The 25,597-nt window shown below is 36.9% G+C and overlaps 3 protein-coding genes across 3 annotated transcripts; 2 read left to right on the forward strand and 1 right to left on the reverse strand.

Annotated features, from left to right (window-relative positions):
* Positions 1-527: 527 nt before the first annotated feature.
* LOC111197596 (NACHT, LRR and PYD domains-containing protein 12-like) lies at positions 528-11,388 on the forward strand. Its single transcript, XM_049469635.1, has 11 exons — positions 528-674; positions 2,581-2,685; positions 4,246-4,491; positions 4,699-4,734; positions 5,159-6,977; positions 7,731-7,904; positions 8,009-8,182; positions 8,682-8,858; positions 9,108-9,275; positions 9,371-9,417; positions 10,609-11,388. The coding sequence occupies exons 1-11, from the start codon at positions 662-664 to the stop codon at positions 11,166-11,168; spliced, it is 3,519 nt and encodes a 1,172-aa protein (XP_049325592.1). The 5' UTR covers positions 528-661; the 3' UTR covers positions 11,169-11,388.
* A 282-nt stretch (positions 11,389-11,670) lies between these two features.
* On the reverse strand, positions 11,671-16,683 carry LOC103025136 (zinc finger protein 883). Its single transcript, XM_007239011.4, has 3 exons — positions 16,291-16,683; positions 14,777-15,170; positions 11,671-13,756 (listed from the first exon to the last, which is right to left on the reverse strand). The coding sequence occupies exons 1-3, from the start codon at positions 16,441-16,443 to the stop codon at positions 12,213-12,215; spliced, it is 2,091 nt and encodes a 696-aa protein (XP_007239073.3). The 5' UTR covers positions 16,444-16,683; the 3' UTR covers positions 11,671-12,212.
* A 1,204-nt stretch (positions 16,684-17,887) lies between these two features.
* On the forward strand, positions 17,888-25,391 carry LOC107197153 (zinc finger protein ZFP2). The gene is made up of 3 exons (XM_015602948.3): positions 17,888-18,034; positions 19,562-20,051; positions 22,419-25,391. The coding sequence occupies exons 1-3, from the start codon at positions 17,993-17,995 to the stop codon at positions 23,297-23,299; spliced, it is 1,413 nt and encodes a 470-aa protein (XP_015458434.3). The 5' UTR covers positions 17,888-17,992; the 3' UTR covers positions 23,300-25,391.
* Positions 25,392-25,597: the final 206 nt, after the last annotated feature.

Genomic DNA, 25,597 nt, shown 5'->3' on the forward strand with positions numbered 1-25,597 from the left:
AGAGCAAAATAAAACTGTACTTCAGTGGAATTAGCTAGCCAAACATTAATTTTGTGTCTTTTATGTGTTACAACTTTTATTTTAAAAGTTTACTTTAGTTATTTTAGTGCTTTAACTTGCAGCAATGTTTGCAGCAAATGCCATATCTTTCTTTTGTTTTTATCAGTTTATGTATCAAATACTTCAAATATTTCCAATTTTTTCTGATTTTTATTTGATTAATGTGTATAAAACAGTCATTTTCAGTCCACTTTACAATTATGAGCTAATTTGTGTTTGTCTATTACTTACAATCTCTTAAAGTCTTGATAAATTACATTAAGGTTTGGGTTACAAGGTAACAAAGGGAGTATGAATACTTTTGCAAGCCACCGTAATTAAATAAATGAACAGTGGAACACTGTTTTTATTGTATGTTTAGAGAGAAAATGGCTGATTATGTGTATTAATGCTGGAGAAAATGACAGGAAGTTCCTCTCAGCTTCTAGTTACTGAGTTATCTGATCAGGAAACACGTATATACATAAACACACACACACACACTTGGTAAGAAGCAAGACTAATGGGAGTGTGTTTTCATAAGGAACTTAAAGAAGTCTGGATTTTTCACTTTGTGTAATGTGTGGACGTCTTTCTCTGGAGGAGATAAATTCTCAGGATCATGCTTGCAGGTTGTAAGTAGATGATAAATTATTGTTTGGTTTTATTTCCTCTATTGAAATTCTTCTCTTCCTGTCGCTTGTTTGACCTGTTTTTCCTGTTTTACTGCAGCTGTATCTCTAATTTACTCTCTACTTCTCTTCGTTTCACTGTTAAAGCAAACATAAAAGCTAGTTTTTGTTGATTTCCACAGGTTTTAAAATCAAATTTCGTATAATATGAGCAGAACCAGAGGCCTGGTTGGTAAACCCTTACTCTCAGAGCATGTTTTGAGGCGCTTAAGGCCTACAGTGCTGCGTATTTGAGCTAAACTGTCAGGAAATGTTTACATTACTGTCCTGAGCAGTTATTTATAGCAGTACTAAAGATAGTGTACGCTCTTACACTTGAGTTTGTGCAGTTTTATCTGCAAAGAGAGCTAATGCAGATATACCTACCCTGCAAAAACTCACTATACACTCCCACTATAACATTCATTCAGCTCTGGAAAAAAATAAGACATCTTTTTAGTTTCTTCAATTTGACCAAATTAAAAACCTCTGGAATATAATCAAGAGGAAGATGGATGATCACAAGCCATCAAACCACCAAACTGAACTGCTTGAATTTTTACACCAGGAGTAAAGCAGCATAAAGTTATCCAAAAGCAGTGTGTAAGACTGGTGGAGGAGAACATGAAGCCAACATGCATGAAAAAAAACTGTTAGCTCTGCATCTTTTTTGTTATTTCAAGCATTTCTTATTTTCTGCAAATAAATGCTCTAAATGACAATATTTTTAATTAGAATTTGGGAGCAATGTTCTTTTTACTCAAACATAAACCTATAAATAGCAAAATCAGAGAAACAGAGCTGTATGCTACACAGGAACACGTTCAGAATATGTTTTCTAATTTAGATTCTTTTAGTATCACACTTTTGGTATTTTCTCAGTGTCTTTTTGTCTCGGCTGCAGGAATGACGAAGCTGGCAGGTTGGCTGTCAGAAACTTTTGTTGTTGTCGTTGTAGTTTCCTGTATTGAGTCACAGAAAATACTTTCACTGTCCAAATACATATAGATCAAACTGTATTTTTCAATCTTCTACCGTATGTTATTTTCTGATAGAGTGCTTTATTCGCCAAATAGTATCCTGTTCAGACAGCGGTTTCTTCTCTGAGTTTCACTTGTCTCTCTATCTGCTGACATTTTCCTGATCTGTTACTTTCAGTTTGCCTATTATGAGTCTGGACTTCTGTATTTGCTATAGTAAAATGAGAACAACAACAGTCTGTTCTGGGTCTGATATTGAGGAATGTTTGTGCAATAAGTAAATCAAATCAAGCCATCTGTGTGGAAATTATATAGGTTTTATATGGATGTATTGATATTTGGTAGATCCACTACCAAATTATTGGTGTGGCTGTGAATCAGTTTCTCTGATTTTGCTATTTATAGGTTTATGCTTGAGTAAAATGAACATTTTGTTTTATTCTATAAACTACAGACAACATTTCTCCCAATTATTTACAGAAAATAAGAAATGGCTGAAATAAAAAAAAAGATGCAGAGCTTTCAGACCTCAAATAATACAAAGAAAACAAGTTCATATTCATAAAGTTTTAAGAGTTAAGGAATCAATACTTGGTCGAATAATCCTGTTTTTTTATCATAGTTTCATGCATCTTGACATCATGTTCTCCTCCACCAGTCTTACACACTGCTTCATTTTTAAGTGCTCTCTTGATTTATACTGGGTAATTGTTGGACGAATATCAAAAAACTAAAAATCATATACTTTAGTTTGTGAGCCCCATTGTGCTGCACTGTACTACTATTAGTTTATTGTTATCTTTAGGTTTATTAAGCTATTTTAATGAACTATACTGTTTAGAGGACCCTGAGAACTTGAGCCATTATTAACTCACATATCTTTCTCTCAGTCAGTGAAAGTTGGCCGGGACTCTTACTGGCCTGTCTGGTGGTTTTACTTTCCATTTTGTTCTGGAGAAGGAGACCAAAGACTACGGACTTTCAGATCATTAAAGGTAATATTGGCTTTTTTTTTCATATTTATGATTTGGTCGTAAACATTCTCAACTCAAACATAACATGGAAAGTTCTTTCAAAATGACATGGCCTTTCAAACATTCCCAAAAATTATTTATTGTAGAAACTTTAATTTATTCAAGTTTTATAGTATTTCAAAACCTTATTTGCTGCAAACATTTTGAAAAAAAAACTGTTTCATTATGTTTGTTACCATCTTTGGAATATCTAAAAAAATTCCATAGATCATTAGTTTAACCTCTTAAGCTCCAAGCCTATTTTTACAATTTTCCGCCTGAAATTACATACCCACATTTGAAGGCTTATCACTCCAATATTAAATAACTTAGAGTCAATTCTATGAATTAATATTACTTAGAAGCCTTTACACAATTCATTTAAAGCATTTTAATTATTCAATTGAACATATAATGGCCAAAATATGATAAAAACCAGGAAAATTTTTAGCCGCTTTTCAGATTTTCTATTTTATTTTTTTATTTTCAGACACATAAAATGAACTATGTATATGGAACAAGGGTTTTGACAGCTCTAAATTTTACTATAATGTGTTTACAATCATCATATAAAATTTTAAACTGCTACCTATTACTGTTTAGGAATTATAGTGATTTGAACCAGTAATGGTCTTTTCTTTCTCCAAAGGACTGAAAACTTTAGAATAATAAAAACTACCACTCATTAAACTAACTCATTTTGCAGTAAACTCTGGGTTTTTGTGTGGTCTACTCCTATACAAACAGAAATCCGCAGTGTCTTTTTAAGAGCGGTTGTTCTGCAGAGTGGAAAGTCTATTAGACTCAGTATCTATGGCCAAGCATCTTCCTTTCTTTGCCTTTCAGCTGGCCGAGCTCGCCACCTGATTGGCTGACAGACCTCATTTGCATACCGTCATGTTCAGTAGGCTCCGCCCTGTCTGGCTGTGGGCCAGAGTCGGCGCAGCGTCGAATAAAATGCTTTTAATTAGGAATTAAAGTTTAGATTCTGTCTGACATTATTCCTCGCGCAAGGGGGGGGGATAATGGTGTATAACATGTCCGCATTTGATCAAACACAGAAATATGAAAATTATGATTTAATATTTTCATAACCAAGGCATATTTCGCCCTAAATGTTTAATTTCTGAAAGGAGATACAGCTAAATAGGCTAGATAACTGACAAGCAGAGATTCTAAGCTTTAAAATGGTATATTGGGTGTCTATATTGAACCTATAACTATTCATAAACACAGCCAGATATTAAATATCATATTTTTCGGGCGTGTTAAGAGGTTAACTTAATTTGCACTAGAAATTATTCATTTTTTTACTTCTTTTTTTTCTTCATGTGGTATATTTAGAGAATGTAGCATATATCTTTTGGGTAATGTTTATAAAAAGTTTTACCTACTTGTAGGTTTCTTTCTTAACCCTCCATGGCATAGCATGGCATAGGCACTCGTAGCCTTTACTGACCAAAGCAATATCCACTAAAACACCTGTTAACACTCTATTAATTGTTTTATGACTACCATTTTAGTTTTGCTTCTTATTTCCAGATGCATACAAGACAACAACACCCATCACGGAGAATCAGCTCCATCCAGGTCATTCGAGCGTGGCTCCCAGTTTGGACCAAACAGATCCAAACCCAGTCCCAGTCTTTCCAGCTGATTCCCCGCATGGTTGCTCTGTAGCTGTGAGTGCTAGTAAAGGAAGCACAGTAAATTCTCCCGTGATCAATAGCAACAACTTTTATGGGGCATCAGTCTTCAACTTCAACACCACTTCATCTGCTGGATATGGTATGTATAATCTGTCAAATATTTTATGCTAAAAAACTTTTATTATAAGTTGTTTGAATCAGTTATTAATATAATATATCATATAAACTCAGTATTTTGCAGAGATGCGAAAATCTCAGACAAAAAAATCTTAAAAATGTATTTGTATACATTTTCCCTGATTCTTTTTATTTGTTCTGATTGTTGTCACTGTTGCTTATTTCTCAGAATCCAGAGGAGCAGAACCATCAGAGCAACAATCAGGTACTACAAACATTATTAATTTTTTTCCCTTTGTGACCCAAATGACACCAAATAAGTAAATCATTTGAGCGTTACAAATAAACTTCTTCAAATGTGAAATTTGTCAATTTCTTTTTTTTTTTTATAGAATAACGTTTTTAAATGTTATGGTTATTGTCACAACATCTTTTGTGTCAATGTTTCCATACTTGGTTTTGGGAATGTTACTTTAACGTTTCCATATTGTTCGTATTCTCATAGCTGGGAAATGTATGTGAGAAACATTCTAACAACACTGTGATGCAAACCAATAGTTTTAAAACATTGCTAAATGTTCTTTTAATGTGTACACCAAGTTTATTTTTGCTGTAGATTTTTTTCATAAGTAATGATCCCTTTTAAAAGTTTTATGACATGTCTACTGCTTTTCTATTTCATCCAACAGATGAATCAATCTTGAAGAAATTCTTGACGAGTCACAAAGCCAATATGAAGAAGAAAACTGAGTGTATTTTTGAGGGGAAGAAAGACGCCAAAAATAAAACAAAGCTGAAGAGTGTTTACACACAGCTTTTCATCACAGAAGGGGAACTTAACGAAGTTAACAATGAACACGAGACTCTGAAGGTTCTGAAGGACAAAGCATTTAGGGGGCAGCAATCTTTGGAAAAGCCAATCAACTGCAATGAGATTTTTAGTAGAGTGGGGAACAATGAGGACCCCAATAAAACAGTGTTGACTAAAGGCATTGCTGGAATTGGGAAAACTGTGTCTGTTCAGAAGTTCCTCCTTGACTGGGCGGAGGAGGAGGCCAACAAGGATATCGACTGCATGTTCCTGCTTCCATTCCGAGAGCTGAACTTGCTTAAAGAAGAGGTTGAACAGTGCAGCTTCCATAAATTATTGGTAGAATTCCATCCAGGGCTGGGAGAACTGAAGGAAACCAAAATGCTTGAAGACCTTCAGCTCGCATTCATTTTCGATGGGCTTGACGAGAGTCAACTTTCGCTGTTCAAGGTTGACAGCATGGTAAAGACCTTAAAAAAGGAAGCATCCGTGGATTCACTGATTGCAAACCTCATCAAAAGGAACTTGCTTCCTAAATCCCGGATCTGGATAACCTCCCGACCAGCAGCAGCCAACCAAATCCCTTCGCAATATGTTGATCTCTTCACAGAAATTCGAGGGTTCAGTGACAAACAGAAGGAAGAGTACTTCAGGAAGAAAATACCGAATGAAGATGAGGCCTCAAAAATCATCACTCATATCAAGAAATCTCAGAGTCTCTACATCATGTGCCACATTCCCGTCTTCTGTTGGATTACTGCCACAGTCCTTCAGGAAATTCTGATCAAGAAACAGGAGCAGGATGTTCCCTCCACTCTAACTGAAATGTACACCCACTTTCTGCTTATACAGCTGAACATGAAGAACGAGAAGTACGATAAGGAGGTGGAGAGAGACTTCACGAAACTCATGGAATCAAACAAAGGAATGCTCTTAAAGCTGGCCAAGTTGGCATTTGAGCAGCTGAAAAAGGAAAAGATCATGTTTTACGAACGTGACCTGATGGACAGCGGGATCGACACCCGTGAAGACTCTGAATACTCTGGGTTGTGTGCCGAGATCTTCAAACAGGAATCTATAATTCATGAAAAGAAGGTTTACTGCTTTATACATTTGAGCCTTCAAGAGTTCCTTGCCGCTGTCTATGTGTTCTACTCATACCTGAACAAGAACATGGACGATTTGCAGTTTTTCATTGATATCGAGTTTCCAAAAAAACTTCAGTTGGATCACTTACTCAAGAAGGCATTCGACAAAGCCATTGATGATGAGAAAGGGCATTTAGATCTGTTTCTCCGTTTCCTGCTGGGCATGTCTCACGAGTCCAATCAAGAACGCCTATCATGCCTACTGCCGCATACAGAGAACACCAAGAAAAGCATCAGCAAAGTAATCCAGCACATCAAGCAATGGCAGAACAAGTCAGAAAATCAGAATTTGTCTCCAGAAAAAGCCATCAACAATTTATTCTGCTTGCTTGAACTGAAAGACAGCTCCCTGTACAACCAGATCATGAAGTATCTGAATACAGAGACGCTTCCAGACAGAAGCCTCTCCTTATCCAACTGCTCAGCTCTGGCCTACATTCTTGTGGTTTCTGAGCAGCTGCTGGATGAATTAAACCCCAAGAAGTACAACACATCAAACACAGCTTGCAGACGACTGATACCGGCAGTCAGATGCAGCAGAAAAGCCTTGTAAGTTGCAGCATTATATAAGTAACTAAACTGTACCTGGGTCATTCCACCAAATGGGTGCTATTTCTGTTCCCAGGAAAATCTGAAATATTCTACAAGTCACATCTACAACAGGAAATGACATCAGCTGGTTATTCTAAAGACCATGGGAAGAATAAAATTTGTTTCCCTCATTTGTTTTTATATATTGGATCTTATTGTAACTATGACTGAGGATGTAAATCTAAACACGTATTCTTGTTACCTTAATTTTAATTCTTACATGTTATGTGTTTATTTTTAAAATACAAATTTTGGTAAAATGTACTAGAATGTGCTCAGTGTTACGCTATTAGCATAGCCACCTTTTAGCTATTTTGTGCTAAAAACTAATTTCTGTTAGTTTCATTCCTGTAACTCACAACATAAAAAGTCATAAACATCAAATATTTAAACATGCAGTCTATCATTTCTTTAAAATAAAGACTTTCTTGAGAGAAAATCAAAGGAATCAGTGGACTTACTTTTAAACATGTGTTTTAAATGTCACATGAGTTTTGTAACCATCTCCAACCTCCAACCAACCTACAAAAAAAAAATTAAGTAGTTAAATACATGTGTTATTAAATATATATTTTTATTAAATAAGTTTAATTTCGAACAAGCAAATGGCATCTATTTGGAGAAATGGCCCAATTATAAAGATAACCATATATTTTTATTTAAAAATGCTATGCATAACCATGTTATGACTTTATGCTCACTCTTTTACAGGTTGGCTGGCTGTGAGCTCTCTATGAGTTGCTGTGAATGTATTTCTGCAGCACTGCAATCAGAGAACTCCCCCCTGAGAGAACTGGACCTGAGTGATAATTACACTCTCGAAGGAGCAGTAAAGTTGCTTTGCGATGGACTGAAGAGTTCACACTGTAAACTGCAGATACTGAAGTTAGTGTTGTATTTAGTGTTTTATTTGTTAAATTCAATCAACAAGTAAAGTAATTCAAATGTAAATGTCACATACCTTCACACTGACTTTATCATGTTTTCAGGTTAGCCAGATGTAACTTCTCCAAAAACAGCTGTGCAGAACTAGTTTCTGCTATCTACTCAATTGCGCCATATCTGAAAGAGCTGGACCTCAGTAGCAATGGCCTACAGGATTCAGGACTGAATCAACTTCTAACCGGACTGGAGGATTCATACTGTAAACTTAAATCTCTAAAGTAAGTATTTATAATACTAAAAAAAAGAAGAGAGCACTACCAATTTGACTTACCAAATTGAAGACTTCTGTAATATAATAAAGAGGAAGATGGATGATCAGAAGCTATCAAACCAAACTGAACTGCTTGAATTTTGCACCAGGCATAAAGTTATCCGAAAGCAGTGTGTAAGACTGAAGGAGGAGAACATTTCAAGATGCACAAAAACTGTGATGGTTAAAAACCAGGGTTATTTTGCCAAATATTGATTTCGAAACTGTATAAATATGGACTTGTTTTCTTTGCATTTTTGAGGTCTGAAAACTCTGCATGCTTTATGTTATTTCAGCCATTTCTCATTTTCTGCAAATAAATGTTCTAAATGACAATATTTTAGTTGGAATTTGGAATAAATGTTGTCTGTAGTTTATAGGATAAAACAACAATGTTCAGTGGTCTCTTATTTTATTGCAGATTTGTATATATGCTATCATTGTGTGTTTCTGTGTTCCTTATCTAGGTTGGCCTGGTGCAACCTCTCACAGAAGAGCTGCAATTTCCTCTCCTCATTTCTCAAAGCTTCTTCAGAGTCACAACTAACAGAACTGGATTTGAGTAACAATGATTTACAGAGTTCAGGAATAGAGCTGCTCTCTGCTGGTTTGGGGAATCCAAAGTGTAAACTGGAGATATTGAGGTAAGTGTTAAGTTCTGACTAGACTTGGTGTTTCTACATTTCTCTACATGTTGCGATATTTATATAATAATAATCTTGATAGCATATTATCTTGCCAATAATGCAGTTTAAATTACATTCCCCAGTCAGGTTCTGTCTTTTATAGGTGGAAATCATATATACTTTCTTTATCAGATGCATAATGAAATTATTGTTCATTAAATAAACGTTCATATCTCAGAATTAACTAATTTTGCATTTTTCCTGTAGCTTGTCGGGTTGTATGATCACAGAGGAAGGTTGTTCCTCTCTGGCCTCAGCTCTACGGTCAAACCCCTCCCATCTAAAAAAGCTTGATCTGAGCTATAATCACCCTGGAATGTCAGCAGGAGGGTTGATCTCTGCTAAAAATGAAGATTCACGTCCGTTTCTGCTTATGTGAGTGAATTTTTTGCAAAAACAGCATATTGAACAGAGGCATTCTGTTGCTTTTAGAATTTTAACATTAAGCTTTATTGTTCTTTTTGTTAAAGGATGGACCCAAAAGGTGAACAGTTTATTAAAGCAGGAATGAAGAAGTGTAAGTCTTTTGTGTTCTTTTGTGTACACCCACTTTTATTTTCTTTATTTATTTTTAAATTCTCATGCAAACTTGATGCATGTAGAATGTAACTATTAGTATAGGGCCAATAATGTCTGAAAAGCATTTGGTTTACTTAAAGTTCTGTGGACACCAATAATTTAAAACTTTTCACTTGGAAATTGGAAAACTATCACTTTTTATTTGATCATGACATCTGCATCTCTTTTCTCTCTGCATCTCGTTTAAAGTCAAGCTAAAGATGCAGTAGTGATGTCTTAAAACTTGAAAATCATATTCAAACTGAATCGATTTATTTATTTATTCACACTGTTTCGAAACACTGCTTCACAGTCCATATCCAAATGAAAAAAATTGTTTACAATCTCTTTGTGCGTTTTTGTATAAAATTGGCAAACTTGTAAAAGAGATGCAAAGTCATGTAAATGTTTGTTTGTTTTTTTTTTGGGAGAAAAATCACATACAGGTTTCACTGCTTTATTATTTATTTCTAATCATTTGTCCCCCAACAACTTTCCAACCAATCAGCACACAGAGTCTTGTTCAGCTTAGCACGTACACATGTAGACTGTTGGGGCATTTTCACACCTGTAGTTGTGAAAGTTTCTATGGTCCAGATCAGTTGATGAGTTTGATTATTTGGAGCGTTTCTCCCTCTGTTTGGTTTGGTTTCACACAGGAATAAACATAAATGCACCAAAATGTGCACCAATAAACTACGCAAGCAAATCATCCCCTCTGATTGGTCAGAGCTGTCTGGTGCAGGAGTGAGAAAATAAATATAGTGAGAAGATTTTGTGTTCCAGTGCATATATCTGTGCAGCATTATTTCCTTATAGCTGCAGTAATTAGCGTTATTTGGCTAATATATCCGATTTATCAGCAGTTTAGCTCAAATAAAAGGAGTATATTTGATAGCTAAGTTAAATCGAGCTCGGATCACATTCTCACCACAAACAGAACCGCTCAAAAGGTTTGTTTTGATCCACACCGGAGTGTGATTACTGTTTTTACTCCAGCTCAATCAAACCGCTCTAAGGGTACAAACCAATCAGAGTCCGCTTTAACCAAACCAAATCATGCTGGTGTGAAAATACCCTTAGAGAAAACACAAATATAAACAAAAACACAAAACACCCTGCACTTATAACACTTATATCTGTCTTCCAGATGCTTGTATGCTCACCCTGGACCCGAAAACAGCCCACAAAAGCCTTAAATTGTCCGAGGACAACAGGAGGGTGATGTCCACGGAAGACATTCAGGACTATCTAGATCATCCGGAGAGATTTGAAATGTTTCCACAAGTTATGTGTAAAGAGGGTCTGTCCGGTCGCTGCTATTGGGAAGTTAAGTGTGAAAGGAAACCTGAAATAGGTGTGACCTATCCTGAGATTGAACGGAAGGAAGATGGCATTTCTGTGTATGATGCTCAGGCTCAAATTGGAATGAACAGTGTTTCTTGGAGTCTTGGGACGACTCAGAACAGATATCATGTCCGTCACAGTTCAGAGTACACAGACATTGACACTACAGTACCGAATGCAGGCAGAGTAGGAGTGTTTTTGGACTTGGACTTTGGGCTTGCTGGTATTCTGTCTTTCTACAGCATTGATTCTGATAATCAGACGGTGACCCACCTACACACTTTCCATACTACCTTTAAGAAGCCACTCTTTCCCTGCTTCTATGTAGATGTTGGCTCTGTGACTTTATGCCAGGTAGATTAACTAAGGCTGTAAATTAAGCCGTTCCCATTACATGCACCCTAAATTGTGATTGGCTGACAGTTAATTTCTGGGTTAACAATAAGACCTTTCAAAAGATTGTGCCATTAAATAATTTTCCTCTTGAACCACATTGATTAATTTTGTCAGGTTCTAAATGTTGCTAAGTATTAATCTGTTGTCTGTAGAAATTTTGTCCCTTCAATAAAAGCTTTAAAAATAAGTTGGAAATATTTTTTTTTCAATAACAAATCATCACAAGCGAATCTGTATGGGTTGCTGAGGTATCAATGTCAGCACCAGTAATGAACCTTTAATTTTGGATTTGATAAGGTTGCTGTATGTTTGTTGCACATAATCCAGCAATCCTTGCAACTTGTCTGTAGTGTGTTTTATGAGAAAATAACTACTCAAATGTCTTCCCATAGACCATCAATCCTTACAACCTCTTTTTAGAGTGTTTTTGTTTGGAAAAGAAATTGAGGAAAAGAAGAATAGTCTATCAATCGTTACAAAATCTTAGTAGTGTTTTTTATTAGAAAAGAAATAACTAACAAACTGCCTTTCTGTAGTGCGTCAACTCTTACGAATTCTCTGTAGTGTCTTCTAAAAAAAAAAACTGCCCAACTGTCTTTCTATAGTCCATAAATCCTTTTGACTTCTTTGTAGAGTGTTTTCTGAGAAAAGAACTACCCAACTGTCTTTACGTCGTCTTTGCATAAATCCTTCGACTTTTTTTGTAGTGTGTTTTCAAAGAAAGAAACTGACCAAATGTAATTCCATGGTCAATCTACCCTTAGGACTTCTTTGTAGTTTGTGTTTTCTAAAACAACAAAAAAAAAAAGAATTGTCCAACTATCTATTCATATTCCACAAATCCTTACGACTTCTTTGTAGTGTGTTTTCTGTGAAAATAACTTCCCAACTATCTTTTTCTAGTCTGTACATCCTTAGAACTTCTTTGTAGTGTGTTAAAACTGTTAAACTCTCTTCCCATAGTCCACTTCTTTGTAGTGTGTTTTCCGAGAACATAACTACCCAACTTAACTACTTTCCATCATCTTTGCATAAATCCTTACGACTTCTTTTTTTTTTGGAGTGTGTCCTCTGATGGCTCTGAAGGTGTCCTAACTGGGTGAAACTCTTCTCACAATCCGAGCACTGGTAAGGCTTTTCTCCAGTATGATTTCTCTGATGGACTTTAAGGCTGGACGAGTGAGCGAAGGTCTTGTCGCACTGGGGACATGAGTAAGGCTTTTCGTTGGTATGCACTCGCTGATGGACTCTGAGGTTGGACAGTCTCGGGAAGCTTTTTCCACAGGTCGAGCACTCGTGGGGCTTCTCTCCAGTGTGAACACTTTGATGCCTAGCTAAAATCGATGAATTCGAAAACGTCTTCTGGCAGACAGAGCACTGGTAGGGCTTTTCTCCAGTATGTGTTCTCTCGTGGGCTTTGAGGCCTGAAAGCACAGCAAAAGCCTTGTCACAGTGGGAACAGGGGTAAGGCTTTTCTTGGGTATGGACCCTTTGATGCTTTTTGAGCAACGAAGGGTACGAGAACTTTTTTCCACAAGTGGGGCACTGATGAGGCTGCTTTCCAGTATGAATTATCCGATGCCTTATTAGCGACGCAGAGCTGGAAAAACATTTTCCGCAGGTCATGCACTGGTAAGGTTTTTCTCCGGTATGTGTTCGTTCGTGGGTTTTCAGTGCCGATAACAGATTAAACTTCTTTTGACACAGTTTGCACTCATAGGGCTTCTCTCCAGTATGTATTTTCTGATGTTTCTTAAGGTACACTGTGCATGTAAAGGTTTTATCACACTGAGAGCACTGGTAAACCTGATCTGAAGCATGCAGCTTCTGGTGGACTGTAAGACTTCCGGACTGAGTGAACGTCTTCCCGCACTGAAGGCACTTATACGGCTTCTCTCCAGTATGAGTTCTCAAGTGGATTTTAAGCTTTCCTAAAGTAGTAAAGGATAAGCTGCACAGAGAGCAGGGGAAAGGTCTTTTCTTTTTGTGCATTGCCTGATGGTTGGCGAGACTTGATGAGGTTGTGAAGCATTTTTCACAAACCGTACACTGGTACGGCTTTTGTCCAGTATGTATTCTCCGGTGGATTGTCAGGGCAGATGACTCCAGGAAGGACTTGCCGCACTCGGAGCAACGGAAAGGTTTGATTCCAGCATGACCTCTCAGGTGAGTCGTAAGCTGACCGGAGCTGATGAAGGTTTTGTGACACTGAGTGCACTTGTAAGGCTTCTCGCCGGTATGTATTCTCTGATGGATTCTAAGAGACCCCGACTGGTTAAACGCCTTACCACAGTGGGTGCATCTGAAAGGTCTCTCACCGGTATGAATTCTCATGTGTATCTTAAGGTATGATGATGTAGGATAACTCCTGCCACACTCTGAGCAGGTATACAATGTTTTTAGCCGGTTGCGTTTGATAAGTTTTCTCTTTGGCAGGTTTCGGGAGGTGGAAGGAGGTTTTTGTGGATTTGGTTTTCGCAGAATCTTTTTCTTCTGAATCGTTTCTTCAGACAGACTTCTGCTCCCACTGCTGGAAGATGGCTGGCTTGGCTTATCTGTAATTTAAGATGTTATAGGAAAGGTTATAATAAGTTAAAAGTAAAATCAAAAAAGGGATGTACTGAGTTTCTTCAAAACTGAAAAAAATTGTGTTCTGGAATGTTAAGATGTGTTCTATTTTTGTATATTTTTGTAAAACTGGCAAAATGGATTAAAATGAGCAAAAACTGTAAAATATTTTAATTTCTTAAAGAAACGCAGAATATTTGCCAATTTGTCAAAAAAAAAATGCATCAGAAAATGGCAATAACAATAAACAAATTTTTGATGTTTCGTCAAATACGTTAAAAAGCAAAATAATTAATACAGAACATTGACTAAATTATTTTTACACTTTACTACAAACAAAATGAAGTGTTGGATTATCTGTATACATTTTAATTTTACTCTTCACAAACTGGCTCTTTTCCAGCTGAGAGAGTTGTACAGAGCTAGCATACAGCTCTGGAAAATAAACCACTTAAAATTGTTTCTTTGATTTTACCAAATTGAAAACCTCTGGAATATAATCAAGAGGAAGATGGATGATCACAAGCCATCAAACCACCAAACTGAACTGCTTGAGTTTTTACACCAGGAGTAAAGCAGCATAAAGTTATCCAAAAGCAGTGTGTAAGACTGGTGGAGGAGAACATGATGCCAAGATGCATGAAAACTGGTTAAAAACCACCAGGGTTATTCCACCAAATATTGATTATTTCTGAACTGTTAAAACTTTATAAATATGAACTTGTTTTCTTTGCATTATTTGAGGTCTGAAAGCTCTGCATCTTTTTTTATTATTTCAGTCATTTCTCATTTTCTGTAAATAAATGCTCTAAATGAGAATATTTTTATTTGGAATTTGGGAGAAATGTTGTCTAGTAGTTTATAGAATAAAACAACAATGTTCATTTTACTCAAACATAAACCTATAAATAGCAAAATCAGAGAAACTGATTCAGAAACTGAAGAAATGCTCTCTTCATTTTGTGCAGAGCTGCATTTTATTTAATCTAATTTTGTTTTCAACTTACTTGAAGTATTCAGATTTTCTTCACGTCTCTTAGGGTTGATCATCTTCCTGCAGTCCACCAGCCGCACTGACAGCGTCTGTAATCGGGTCTGAAGGTCTTTAGTGTTGGAGGTGGTGCAGGACGTCTGTACTGGACCTGGTTCTGGTTCTGATTGGAGAGATGTTTTCTCCGGGTTCTGAAGAGATCGATCTGACGGGTTTACATTTCCACCAGCTGCATCCTGAGCTTCTGTAGTGGGTCTTCTATCCTGGGTCTGTGGGGTGGACTGATCCTCAGCAGCAGAAGAAGAAGAAGTTATTCTTACTGTAGAAATGTGTTGGTTTTTAAAAGCAGCCGACAGAGTTCTCTGATCTCCACCATCGTCTTCACACGTCTTTATATCTTCACATTCAAACTGTAGAAAACACAAACACACTGAATTAGTGTCATTTATTCAGATATAAAGTAGTGGTGTCAATCAATTAAAAAATTGTATCCGATTAATCACAACAGTATTCTGAGATTAACTGTGATTAATCTAACTTGTTCTTGTTACGGCAGTTTTTTATAGTGTATATTTAAATGTAAAATAATAAAAAAAATACATTTAAAAAATGTAAAATTCAATTATATTTATATCAGTTGTGTTAATTAATCTTATACGGTCAGTGTAACATTTATTAATTTCATTTTCTGACCGTTTGAGGCTAAATGCAAAATTAGGAAATTGGATGTAAAAACTATTATTATTTAATTTTGTTTTAATGTAGAACAGTGTATATAACAAATATGTTTTATTTTTTTCTAATTTTTGTTTTCCATCTCTGCCCCTCACAATTGGAATTTAAGAAAAAATTAAAAAATATATTTTTTCCACTTATTTTCTGATTTTTCTATTTTTGCACCTTGCAACTTGGATTATAACGTCAGATGTGTGTTACAAGTCTCATTTAACATTTAATGAAATTAAAACTTTCCTTTTCTTTCTACTGAATGAAAAAAATAAATGATGACGTTTTATACCCAATAGGCTATTTTCAAATTAAGCTTTATACAGTCACAAAATTAAACTGCTAAACTGTTATCCAGAACACTGGATAAGAACGTATTTATTGTGTACTATACTACATTAAAAGAAATGAAATAAGGGATTTTTACATAAAATATTCTATTTTTGCATTTAGCTTCAAACGATCAGAAAATGTAATTAATAATCGTTACACTGATCAAGTCTGATCAAAATGCAAAAATGGAAAAATCTCAAAACAACACAAATTTCAATTGTAAGGGCCAGAAAACCAAAAACAAAAATTGGGAAAATAGACGAAAACGTTTATCTTGTGCACTGTATTATATTTTTTAAAAAATGAAAAAAAAAAAAATGAAATAATCAGTTTTAACATTTTCTATTTTTGCATTTAGCCTCAAACGGTCAGTAAATAAAATAAATAAACGTTACACTGACCTTATACACTTGTTAATCTGATCTACATCTTTTCAAAAAAATCTAAATTAAGTAAATTAAATGATCGGACCTGTTTCTGGAGCTTCTTCCACTTTAACTGATCCTGTAGATCCACTACCAGAGTCCTCAGCCTGATCACCTCCGTCTGGAGAACCTCCAGCTTAGAGATCTCAACCATGGAGAGGTCCGTGCCCACCTGCTTACTGCACAACATCCGGGACATGGGGACACCTGAGGACTGCACACCTGAGTCTGTACACCTGAAGGAACTGTACACCTGGTGGATCTGTACTTCCGGAGGTTCTGTACACCTGCAGGGGGCTGTTACACCTGTACGGCTGTTAGAAGAGACAGAAGCTCAATAGACCTCTGTTAAAGGTTTGTTCAGAAGGGAGTTAAGAGGTTTCGCCCCACAACACTTCCGGAAACACGAGTCTGAACCAGAGCTTGTTTATTACAGTGAGTCGGTCCACTTCCTTTTCCGGTTTAGCAGCAGTAAATGACTCACACCGATAGAGGGAGCCCGCGAGGGAGTCCTAAATGAATGGTAGTGAATGGAGCTAAACTGCTAAAACACTCATTTAAATTAGTGTCTAACTCTTTATCCATGATATTCCTTTAATTATAGAAAGTAAAATAAAGTATTTTGCTATAAAATTAAAGAAAACACACCTGCATATTTCAGATTTTCTACAGTAAACAGGTTTTGGCTCAAATAACAAAAAAGATTCAGAGCTTTTAGACCTTAAATAATGCAAAGAAAACAAGTTCATATTAATAAAGTTTTAAGAGTTCAGAAGTCAATACTTGGTGGAATAATCCTGGTTTTTAATCACAGTTTTTTCATGCATCTTGGCATCATGTTCTCCTCCACCAGTCTTACACACTGCTTTTGGATAACTTTATGCCACTACTGGTGCAAAAGTTTGTTATATTCCAGAGGCTTTAAATTGGTAACATTAAAGAAACTCATGTTTTTTAAGTGGTCTCATTTTTTTCCAGACCTGTATATGCATTTATGTATTTATACTAATTTTGAGACTCACTCAACATCGCCCTCTGGTGGCAAGAAAACCGTTCTCAAGTGGGTAATCTCCTAACTATACGATCTTAGTGCAGTTTTATACGGAGGGGGGTAAAGGACAATTCCTGTAGTTTTAGTTTATTTTTAGTTTTAGTTTTTTCAAGACCTTATACATACATTCAATACATTTATTAAATACACGTACAGTAAAAATACAGTAAGAAATAAAATAAAAACAAAATTAATATATAAATGTAATAACACATATTACCAACAACAACAACACAAGAAACAAAAATACTCCCACTGTTATACTCACATTTTGTTTAGTAGTATTTAGTATATTATGATATATTTTATAATCTCCATAATATGTGTGACGTCGTGACGTCCTTAAACATATTTTGTGGACAGAAATAAACTTAATTTATGCCCTTAATATATTTATATTTTGTCCAGAAAAAAAATTTGAAAAACTTTTTGCTATATTATTTTATGGCTTTATATAATATATATTTTTTATTATTATCTCATGACCTATTATTTAAAAAAAGGAATAAAATGAAACAGAATTACCATTGTTATAATTTTTGATAAAAAAAAGACTCCTCACCCTGTCTGGGTTTCTCTGGACCAATCACAGGCCGTGTTCCCACGTATGTCTCCTGATTGACACCCAGCGCAGCCAATCAGAATGAGAATGTGGGAGTGACGTCAGGAGGACACGTAGGGCGCGAGGGTGAGGAAGATGGCGCTGGGTTTGGGACAGAGGGCTCGAGAGGAGGAGATGGTGAGTTCAGACTGCAGCTTATGGAGATACGAGCTTTAGATCTGATATTTTGTTTATAATCAGGTGATATTTGAGCTGATTTTCTGGTTTATACCTGATCAGGTGATTCATCACCCTGTAGAGCTCGATTATTCTGGGATGGAGATGTTTAAATGTCCAGGTGGCAGAAGTGATGGGACAGCAGGACAGCTGGGTTACAGGCAGGAGGAGCTACCTGACTGAGAGATCAGTGGAGATACGAGGTTCAGATACAGAGAGTGCATGAACTGCTTTCCACTGGGTTCGTTGCTATGAGTTGCTATGGTATGCATGGTGGTTGCTAAGGTGGGGTTGTAATGGAATAGTAGTTTGTTGCTATGGAACAGATGTTGGTTAATAATGTGGTGTTGCTATGGTATAGATGTTAATTGCTATCAGTTGCTATGGTGCATATGTTGGTTGCTAAGATGGTGTTGCAATGGTATAGATTTTGGTTGCTATGGTATAGATGTTGGTTGCTATGAGTTGCTATTGTATAAATGTTGGTTGCTAAGGTGATGTTGCAATGGCATAGATGGTTGCTAAAGTGGTGTTGCAGTGGTGTAGGTGTTGGTTGCTAAGGGTTTTGTTGCAGTGGTTTTGATGTTGGTTGCTAAGGTGGTGTTGCAGTGGTATAGATGTTCGTTGCTAAAGTGGTGTTGCAATGGTATAGATGTTGGTTGCTAAGGTGGTACTGCAATGGTATAAATGTTGGTTGCTAAGGTCTTGTTGCAATAGTGTAGGTGTTGGTTGCTATAAGTTGCTATGGTATAGATGTTGGTGGCTAAGGTGCAGTCGCTATGAGTTGCTAGGGTCTAGATGTTGGTTGCTAGGGTGCTGTTGCAATGGTATAGATGTTTGCTATGGTATACATGTTGGTTACTATGAGTTGCTATGGTATACATATTGGTTGCTAAGATGGTGTTACAATGCAAAAAATAATGGTTGGGGGGGCTGTCACTAAGCCATTGTTATAAATTGTTATAGAATATTTTTGCTGCACTGTAGAATTTGGTTGTAAAACTGGTTGGTTTCCAAGGTGTTGCTAGTTATTTTTATAAGGTTTTGCTAGTAGGTTTCTGCGATATTTACTATGCATTGCAGATTGGTTGCTAAGGTCCTGCTAAACACTTTATAAGGTGTTGCCTAGCAATTCCTAAGGTGTTCCTCGACTGTTGCTAAGCTGGCATTACAGTGCATAGCAGGTTAGTTGCTATGGTGTCGCTAAGCATTTGTTGTTTGGTATTGCTAGGCTGTAGTTAAGCTGTTGCTGTTGGGAGTTACTATGATAGCTTTTGATTGCAAAGGTGTTAGTAATGTATGTAATATGTTGGTTGCTATGGTATAGCTGCTGATTGTTGAGGTGTTGCTAGGTGGTTGCACTTGCGTAGTGTAAGCAGCAAACTGATTGGCTCTTTTTTTAGCATGTCTAGAAATTTTGCAAACCTAGTTTATGTAACTTAAATATTGTATTTTTTAAGTTAATAGTTTTTCTGCATTTTCTAACAGGAATTTCAGGACATCAGACCATCTTCTTCTTCTGGAGACCACCAGAATGATCTGGACAGTTTGTTAGTTGTCATTAAAACAGAACCAGATCATGACGAAGGAATTGGTTCCTTCGTTGAAGACCACCATGACCTCCAGCTGCCGGGGAATGCGTTCAGTCCGTCCCCCTCGATCCCTAAAGAGTCGTGGGATTGGTTATCTGAACGAGGGAGTCGGTACACACTCGAGAAAGAGGAGGACGAGCAAGAGGACATACGAAGTTCACTAGTCGTTATTAAAGTAGAACCAGATGAAGAAGAACCGTGTTCCAGTGGTGACCAGTGTGATGTCCATCATGAGTTGGACATGATGTCCGAAATGATGGTGCCAAGAGTTGGGACAAGTGAGCAGGACCTCCAGGAAATGCCGTTTACTTCTTACAGTGATGAAGATCCAGAGCATGAAAACAGCAGGACGTTTCCTATCGTAAATAACGATTTAAACACTACAGGTGAGTTTATTGCATTTGTGAATAGAGATGGACATGGACAGTTCAAGCCAGACACTGCTGGTCACGATCAGATCATTACCACTCACTGTGCTGTCCACTGTGGTGGTAATATTTAGGGCTGGACCCGAATATTCGGGTATTCGGATATTCGTTCGTTGAGTAGGTATTCGGTTTTTAATTTTGGTATTCGGATATTCGTTTTTTTTCTCCTTTCCAGAGTTCCACCTCACTCTAACCACTTCTGTTTTCGCGGGTCCCGTCAGAATATCTTGCGCGCGGGACAGAACTGAACTGTTATTGGCTGGAGCGGGAGTTTAATCCAGACGATGCGGGAGCAAATTAATAAATAGTTAAGAAAACTGTAATAATTGTAAAAAAAAAAAAACCTAAAGAAAACTCTCAACGCGCAGGATGGACCGACACACACACGCACACACCGATGGTGTTTGGACTGGGGTAAGGAACGGGACCTCACTATTCAGCGCTGCTGTTTTAATAAATATATAAGTAAATTTGAAGCATTAAATGTAGTTTATTTAATTTATATTAGGAACGTGGGGCGGGAGCGGCAGAAATGTGTATGTGGCGGGCGGGCGCGGGATTAAAAGAAGCAATTTTTTTGCGGAGCGGTAACGAGACAGAAACGCGGGAGCGTGGAAGAGTGGGTTTAAAAATCAGTCTCGCGCAGACCTCTATTATACATGATAAAAAAAAATGCAGGCTCTTCGAAACTGATTTATATAATAAAACGTAAGGGGTAATGTGGCAACAGTAGGGGCTAAATCGGTTACAAAAGCCTGGCCTACAAAAATGATGTCTGAACGAATTTCCTCTTATCTAATATAATTTAAAATGGTTTAAAAATATAAAATAATTTCTAAGCAAACGAAATATTTAATATTGAGCTTATAGCCCAAGTGCAAAAATACAAAATCAGTAATACGGCTATGCCCTGCACAATGCTTAAACCGAAATAGACCAAGTACAATAACGTCATTAACAATGACTTTCCTCTACTCTAATATAATTTAACATGGTTTAAAAATATAAAATAATTTCTAAACAAACGAAATATTTAATATTGAGCTTATAGCCCAAGTGCAAAAATACAAAATCAGTAATATGCCCTGCACAATCCTTTAACCGAAATAGACCAAGTACAGTTTACAATGACTGTCCTCTAATATAATTAACAATGTTTAAGAATATAAAATACTTCCTGAACAAACGTTTTTTTTTTTGTTTGTTTTTTTAAGCAAATAGCCTAAGTGTGAAACACAAACAGCAATTTACTGGGCTGGCTTGCGCAGCGGAGAAACCGTGCAGCAGCCTCCTAGCCTGCTTACGCAGCGGATAAGCCGCGGTGTGGGGCAGCAAAAATTCCGGGATGAAAACACAAAGAAATCTGGGCTAAAAACACAGAAAAAATATGGGGTGAAAACACAAAAATATGGGGGATAAAAACACCAAAAATCCGGGGTGAATATGTCTCGTCGGTCAGAGCAAATTGAACATTTTTCAGTGGATTAAAGGGGCCGTGATTTGCTTTTTTAATTTTTTTTTTTTTACCTCTTTTTTTAAAAACGAATATTCGAATATTCGCTTCGAATCAGTGCCGAATATCCGGAGCTCAAAAAACGCTATTCGGGCCAGCCCTAGTAATATTAGCTTTTAATGGCGAAATGATGTGAAGGTGTGGATCGAAAAGTGTTACATTCCATTCATAGCCTTGCCCTGAGCACGTTGGCCACCTTACAACTTGTACAGGCTTGGTCATTCCCAAGCTGTTCCTTTCCATAACACTTCATGATGGGTTTACATACTACTGTTCAAAGACATATGGCATGTCTGTATATATTCCTGGATCCTAACTCAACATTTTTTCTACCCTAAGAATAATCGAAAGGTGTTGCTAAACTGTTGCTAGGAGTTGCTATGGTATAGCTGTTGTTTTCTGCTATATTACTATGCATTGCAGGTTGTTGGTTATTGTCCTGCTAAATTTTTTACACTTTAGCTGTTGCACAGCAATTCCCAAGATGTGCCTCGACTGTTGCTAAGCTGGCATTTGCTTATTTGTTACAGTGCATAGAAGGTTGGCTGCTAAGGTGTTGCTAAGCATTTTAAGGGGTTGCTAGGCTTTGGTTAAGCTGATGTGATTTTAGCTTTTTTTTTTTTTTAAGGTTTGAGCATTCCCAAACCGTTGCTTGCCGTAAAACTTTATGATCGGTTTACATACTCCTGTTCAAAGACGTTTGGCATGTCGGTATATATTTCTGGATCCTAACTCAATGTTTTCTACTCTAACTCAATTTAAGCATAATCAAAAAGTAAATTATGTTTAACTCCATATTTTTGTCGTCTCAGGTGAGGACATCCAGCCCTCTTTTGGACAACCCAAAGAACCGAGGTCTTACTGCTGTTCTTACTGCGGAAGGACTTTCTCAAAATCGTCACCCTTTTATAGTCACATGAGAATTCATACCGGTGAGAGGCCTTTCCAGTGCACCCACTGCGACAAATCCTTTATTCAGTCGACTACATTCAAAATCCACCAGAGAATACATACCGGAGAACGGCCTTACCAATGCTCTGAGTGCGGAAAGACCTTCAAACGCTTAGACAACCTTCGGATCCACCAGAGAACTCATACCGGAGAGAAACCGTACAAGTGCTCTCACTGTCCCAAGACTTTTTCACGTCTAGATATTCTCCAGAACCACGAGAGAATTCATACCGGAGAAAAGCCGTTTCTTTGCTCCTACTGCTCTAAGACTTTTTCGCGGATGTGCATATTTCAGGTTCATTTGCGAACCCATACAGGGGAGAGGCCTTACCAGTGCATGGTATGTGAAAAGAGGTTTGTAGAACTTTCGAATCTGAAGAATCACGAGAGGATCCACACCCAGGAACGTCCGTATCAGTGTTCCCTGTGCGATAAGAACTTCATACAGTTATCTGGACTCACCGGCCACATGAGGAAACACACCGGAGAGAAGCCTTACCAGTGCACTATCTGCGGGAACAGATACAGCGCATCGTCCACACTTCACGACCACAGGAGGAAAAAGCACATGCCCTCGTCTACGACTTCAACCGTACTGCTGTCAGAACCTACAGTTCTACAGCAGCTCGAGACACATGACGAGGTCGTCTCCATGAGGTATAATGACTTAAATATGATCCCTATTCCACTTGAAACTGGAACAGGTATTGACTCTTCAACAAGTACTTTGGGATTGTTGTAAATTATGAATTAATTTTCTGAACTTCTATTACCATATATTGTTGAATATATGCTAAGTACTGGGACACTAATGACCCAAAGTATGCACAAGTGGTTGCGCCAAGTATCACTGATACTTATTTAGCAAACTTCATTTTCATCAAGGTAAAGCTGTTTTCAATAAGTCATGATTTACTTCCTTTACATTTTCAAACAACGTGGGCAAGTTTAACCATCGTATACTCATCAAAACATCTTAAATACTTCTTATATTTGCATAGGTACAAACAAACGAACCAGCGCAAGTACAAAGCTATTATATAGGCTGTACTCCTGGTAAGGTCTCGGAAGGTGAACAGGCCTAAAACAGCATAATAAAATCCTTAAAAAATATACACTACAAAGAAAACCAATACCAGGACATACCTCTTAACAGTAGGTAAGCACCTCATAGCAGGGCATCCCATGTAATACACAGTGGATACGGAAAGTGATCAGTCCCTTTTAAAATTTTCACTCTTTGTTTCATTGCATCAATTTGATAAAATTAAAAAGGTTGTCCTGTCGAGTCGTCCTGTCCCTGCAGCTGAAAAACACCCCCATAGCATGATGCTGCCACCTCAATGTTTCACTGTTTTGATTGCATTAATGGGCAGGTAATGAGTAGTGCCTGTTTTTCTCCACATATACCACATAGAATTAATCTTTGTCTGATTAGTCCAGAAAATCTTATTTCTCATAGTCTGGGAGTCCTTCATTTGTCCTTTCATATGTCTTGCACTGAGGAGAGGCTTCAATAAAACAAAAAAGTGAAAAATTGAAAGGGGTCTAAATACTTTCCGTATGCACTGTAGGTCATGCTTAGCTTGAACAAGTAACGTGGACCACCATCTCCAAGGTCTGGATGAGGGATACAGTCAACTGCCTGTTGGACAAAAGGCAAAGGTACATTAAAGGTGTATTTATATGCATTGGATATCAGTCTCATGTGGAACTTTTACAAGTACCAGCACTTTAACAAACACCTTGGGTTTGTTGCGACTTGCTACCACTAAAATAAAGTTGCATATGGGTGAGATACAGGGACACTTTCTACCTATTGAACAAATGAGTGGCTGGGTCAAGCCATTTCTATAAGAAACACTTTAATTGTATTCGATTGTATCCAATCCAGCAAGGACTCACATCTATATAAAAACGAATTGTAAAGTGAGAAGGTGCAAAGTATCATTATTGTCATTGTTCCTCACTGATAGTCTATTGATTGGCTTGAAAATAATTGAAATCTACCTGGACCAAGGGTCTTCTTTTGGTGGAATTAACTACCACAAGTGTGACCATTTGGACAACCATCCGCAAGTTCTGGATTTGGAGATGTGGTGCAGTGCCTATTGGACAGAGGGCAAATGTAGAAGTCCTTTGCGTCAATGGAGTCATTGGTTTGGCAATTGAAACCGACCCTTGCAAAGGGTATTTGGAGTGCTAAATCTGTTGCAATTAAAGTTTTCCAATCGACATGTGATCTATCCTTTAGTCTGGAATGGAAGGTTTGACTTTCTAACCAATCCCAGCTCACATAAGCTCTTAAAGATAAAAGAAATCTGCAAGATTGTAGCAGTATTTAAATTGAATTTCCATTGTTGTACAATGTTCTTTGTCTGTATTACTATGATTTCTTGTTGTTATTTATTTTCTATATATGTCTTAATGTTATAAAGTATTCTCTGTTGTCCTTAAAATATAACCAACAGATAAGTATTTTTAATAAGATGTTTTCTATAAATAATATAACCAGATAACAAATAAAAGATCTGAGATTTCATTAACACATTGGGTATGTCTCTGAAAGTTTTAACCAAATAGAGACATAACATGTGAAACATGCCATCAGAAGATAAGGTAAGAAGAAATTGCTGGAATAAAGGGATGCATATGGTTACAAACACTATTTAAATAGTCTGTAGCATCCAATTGATGACTTATTGGTATTAATGGGTCAATATGTGCCAAGAAAACCTCTCCGCACTATAACATCGTCTCCATCAGTCTGCTCACATAATTCAAAAAGAAAATAATGCTTATCAAGGTAAGAATGTGCGAGATCTATGGATTAAAATCTGAATAGCATTTTAAATCCCAAAATGCTCCTGTCTGTCTTTTTTTAAATAATTATTCACAAAGAGAAACAACAAACTATGATTGAATTAACAATCTTTGAACAAACCAGAATAAGTTTTATATTTTACATTTTTAGAAAACAGTTTTAAGTTACTACATGATTTCTTATGTGTCCCTTTATCGTCTGGTTCACTTCACTATT

Source organism: Astyanax mexicanus, chromosome 21 (genome assembly GCF_023375975.1).
Source record: "Astyanax mexicanus isolate ESR-SI-001 chromosome 21, AstMex3_surface, whole genome shotgun sequence".
Lineage (NCBI taxonomy): Eukaryota > Metazoa > Chordata > Actinopteri > Characiformes > Acestrorhamphidae > Astyanax > Astyanax mexicanus.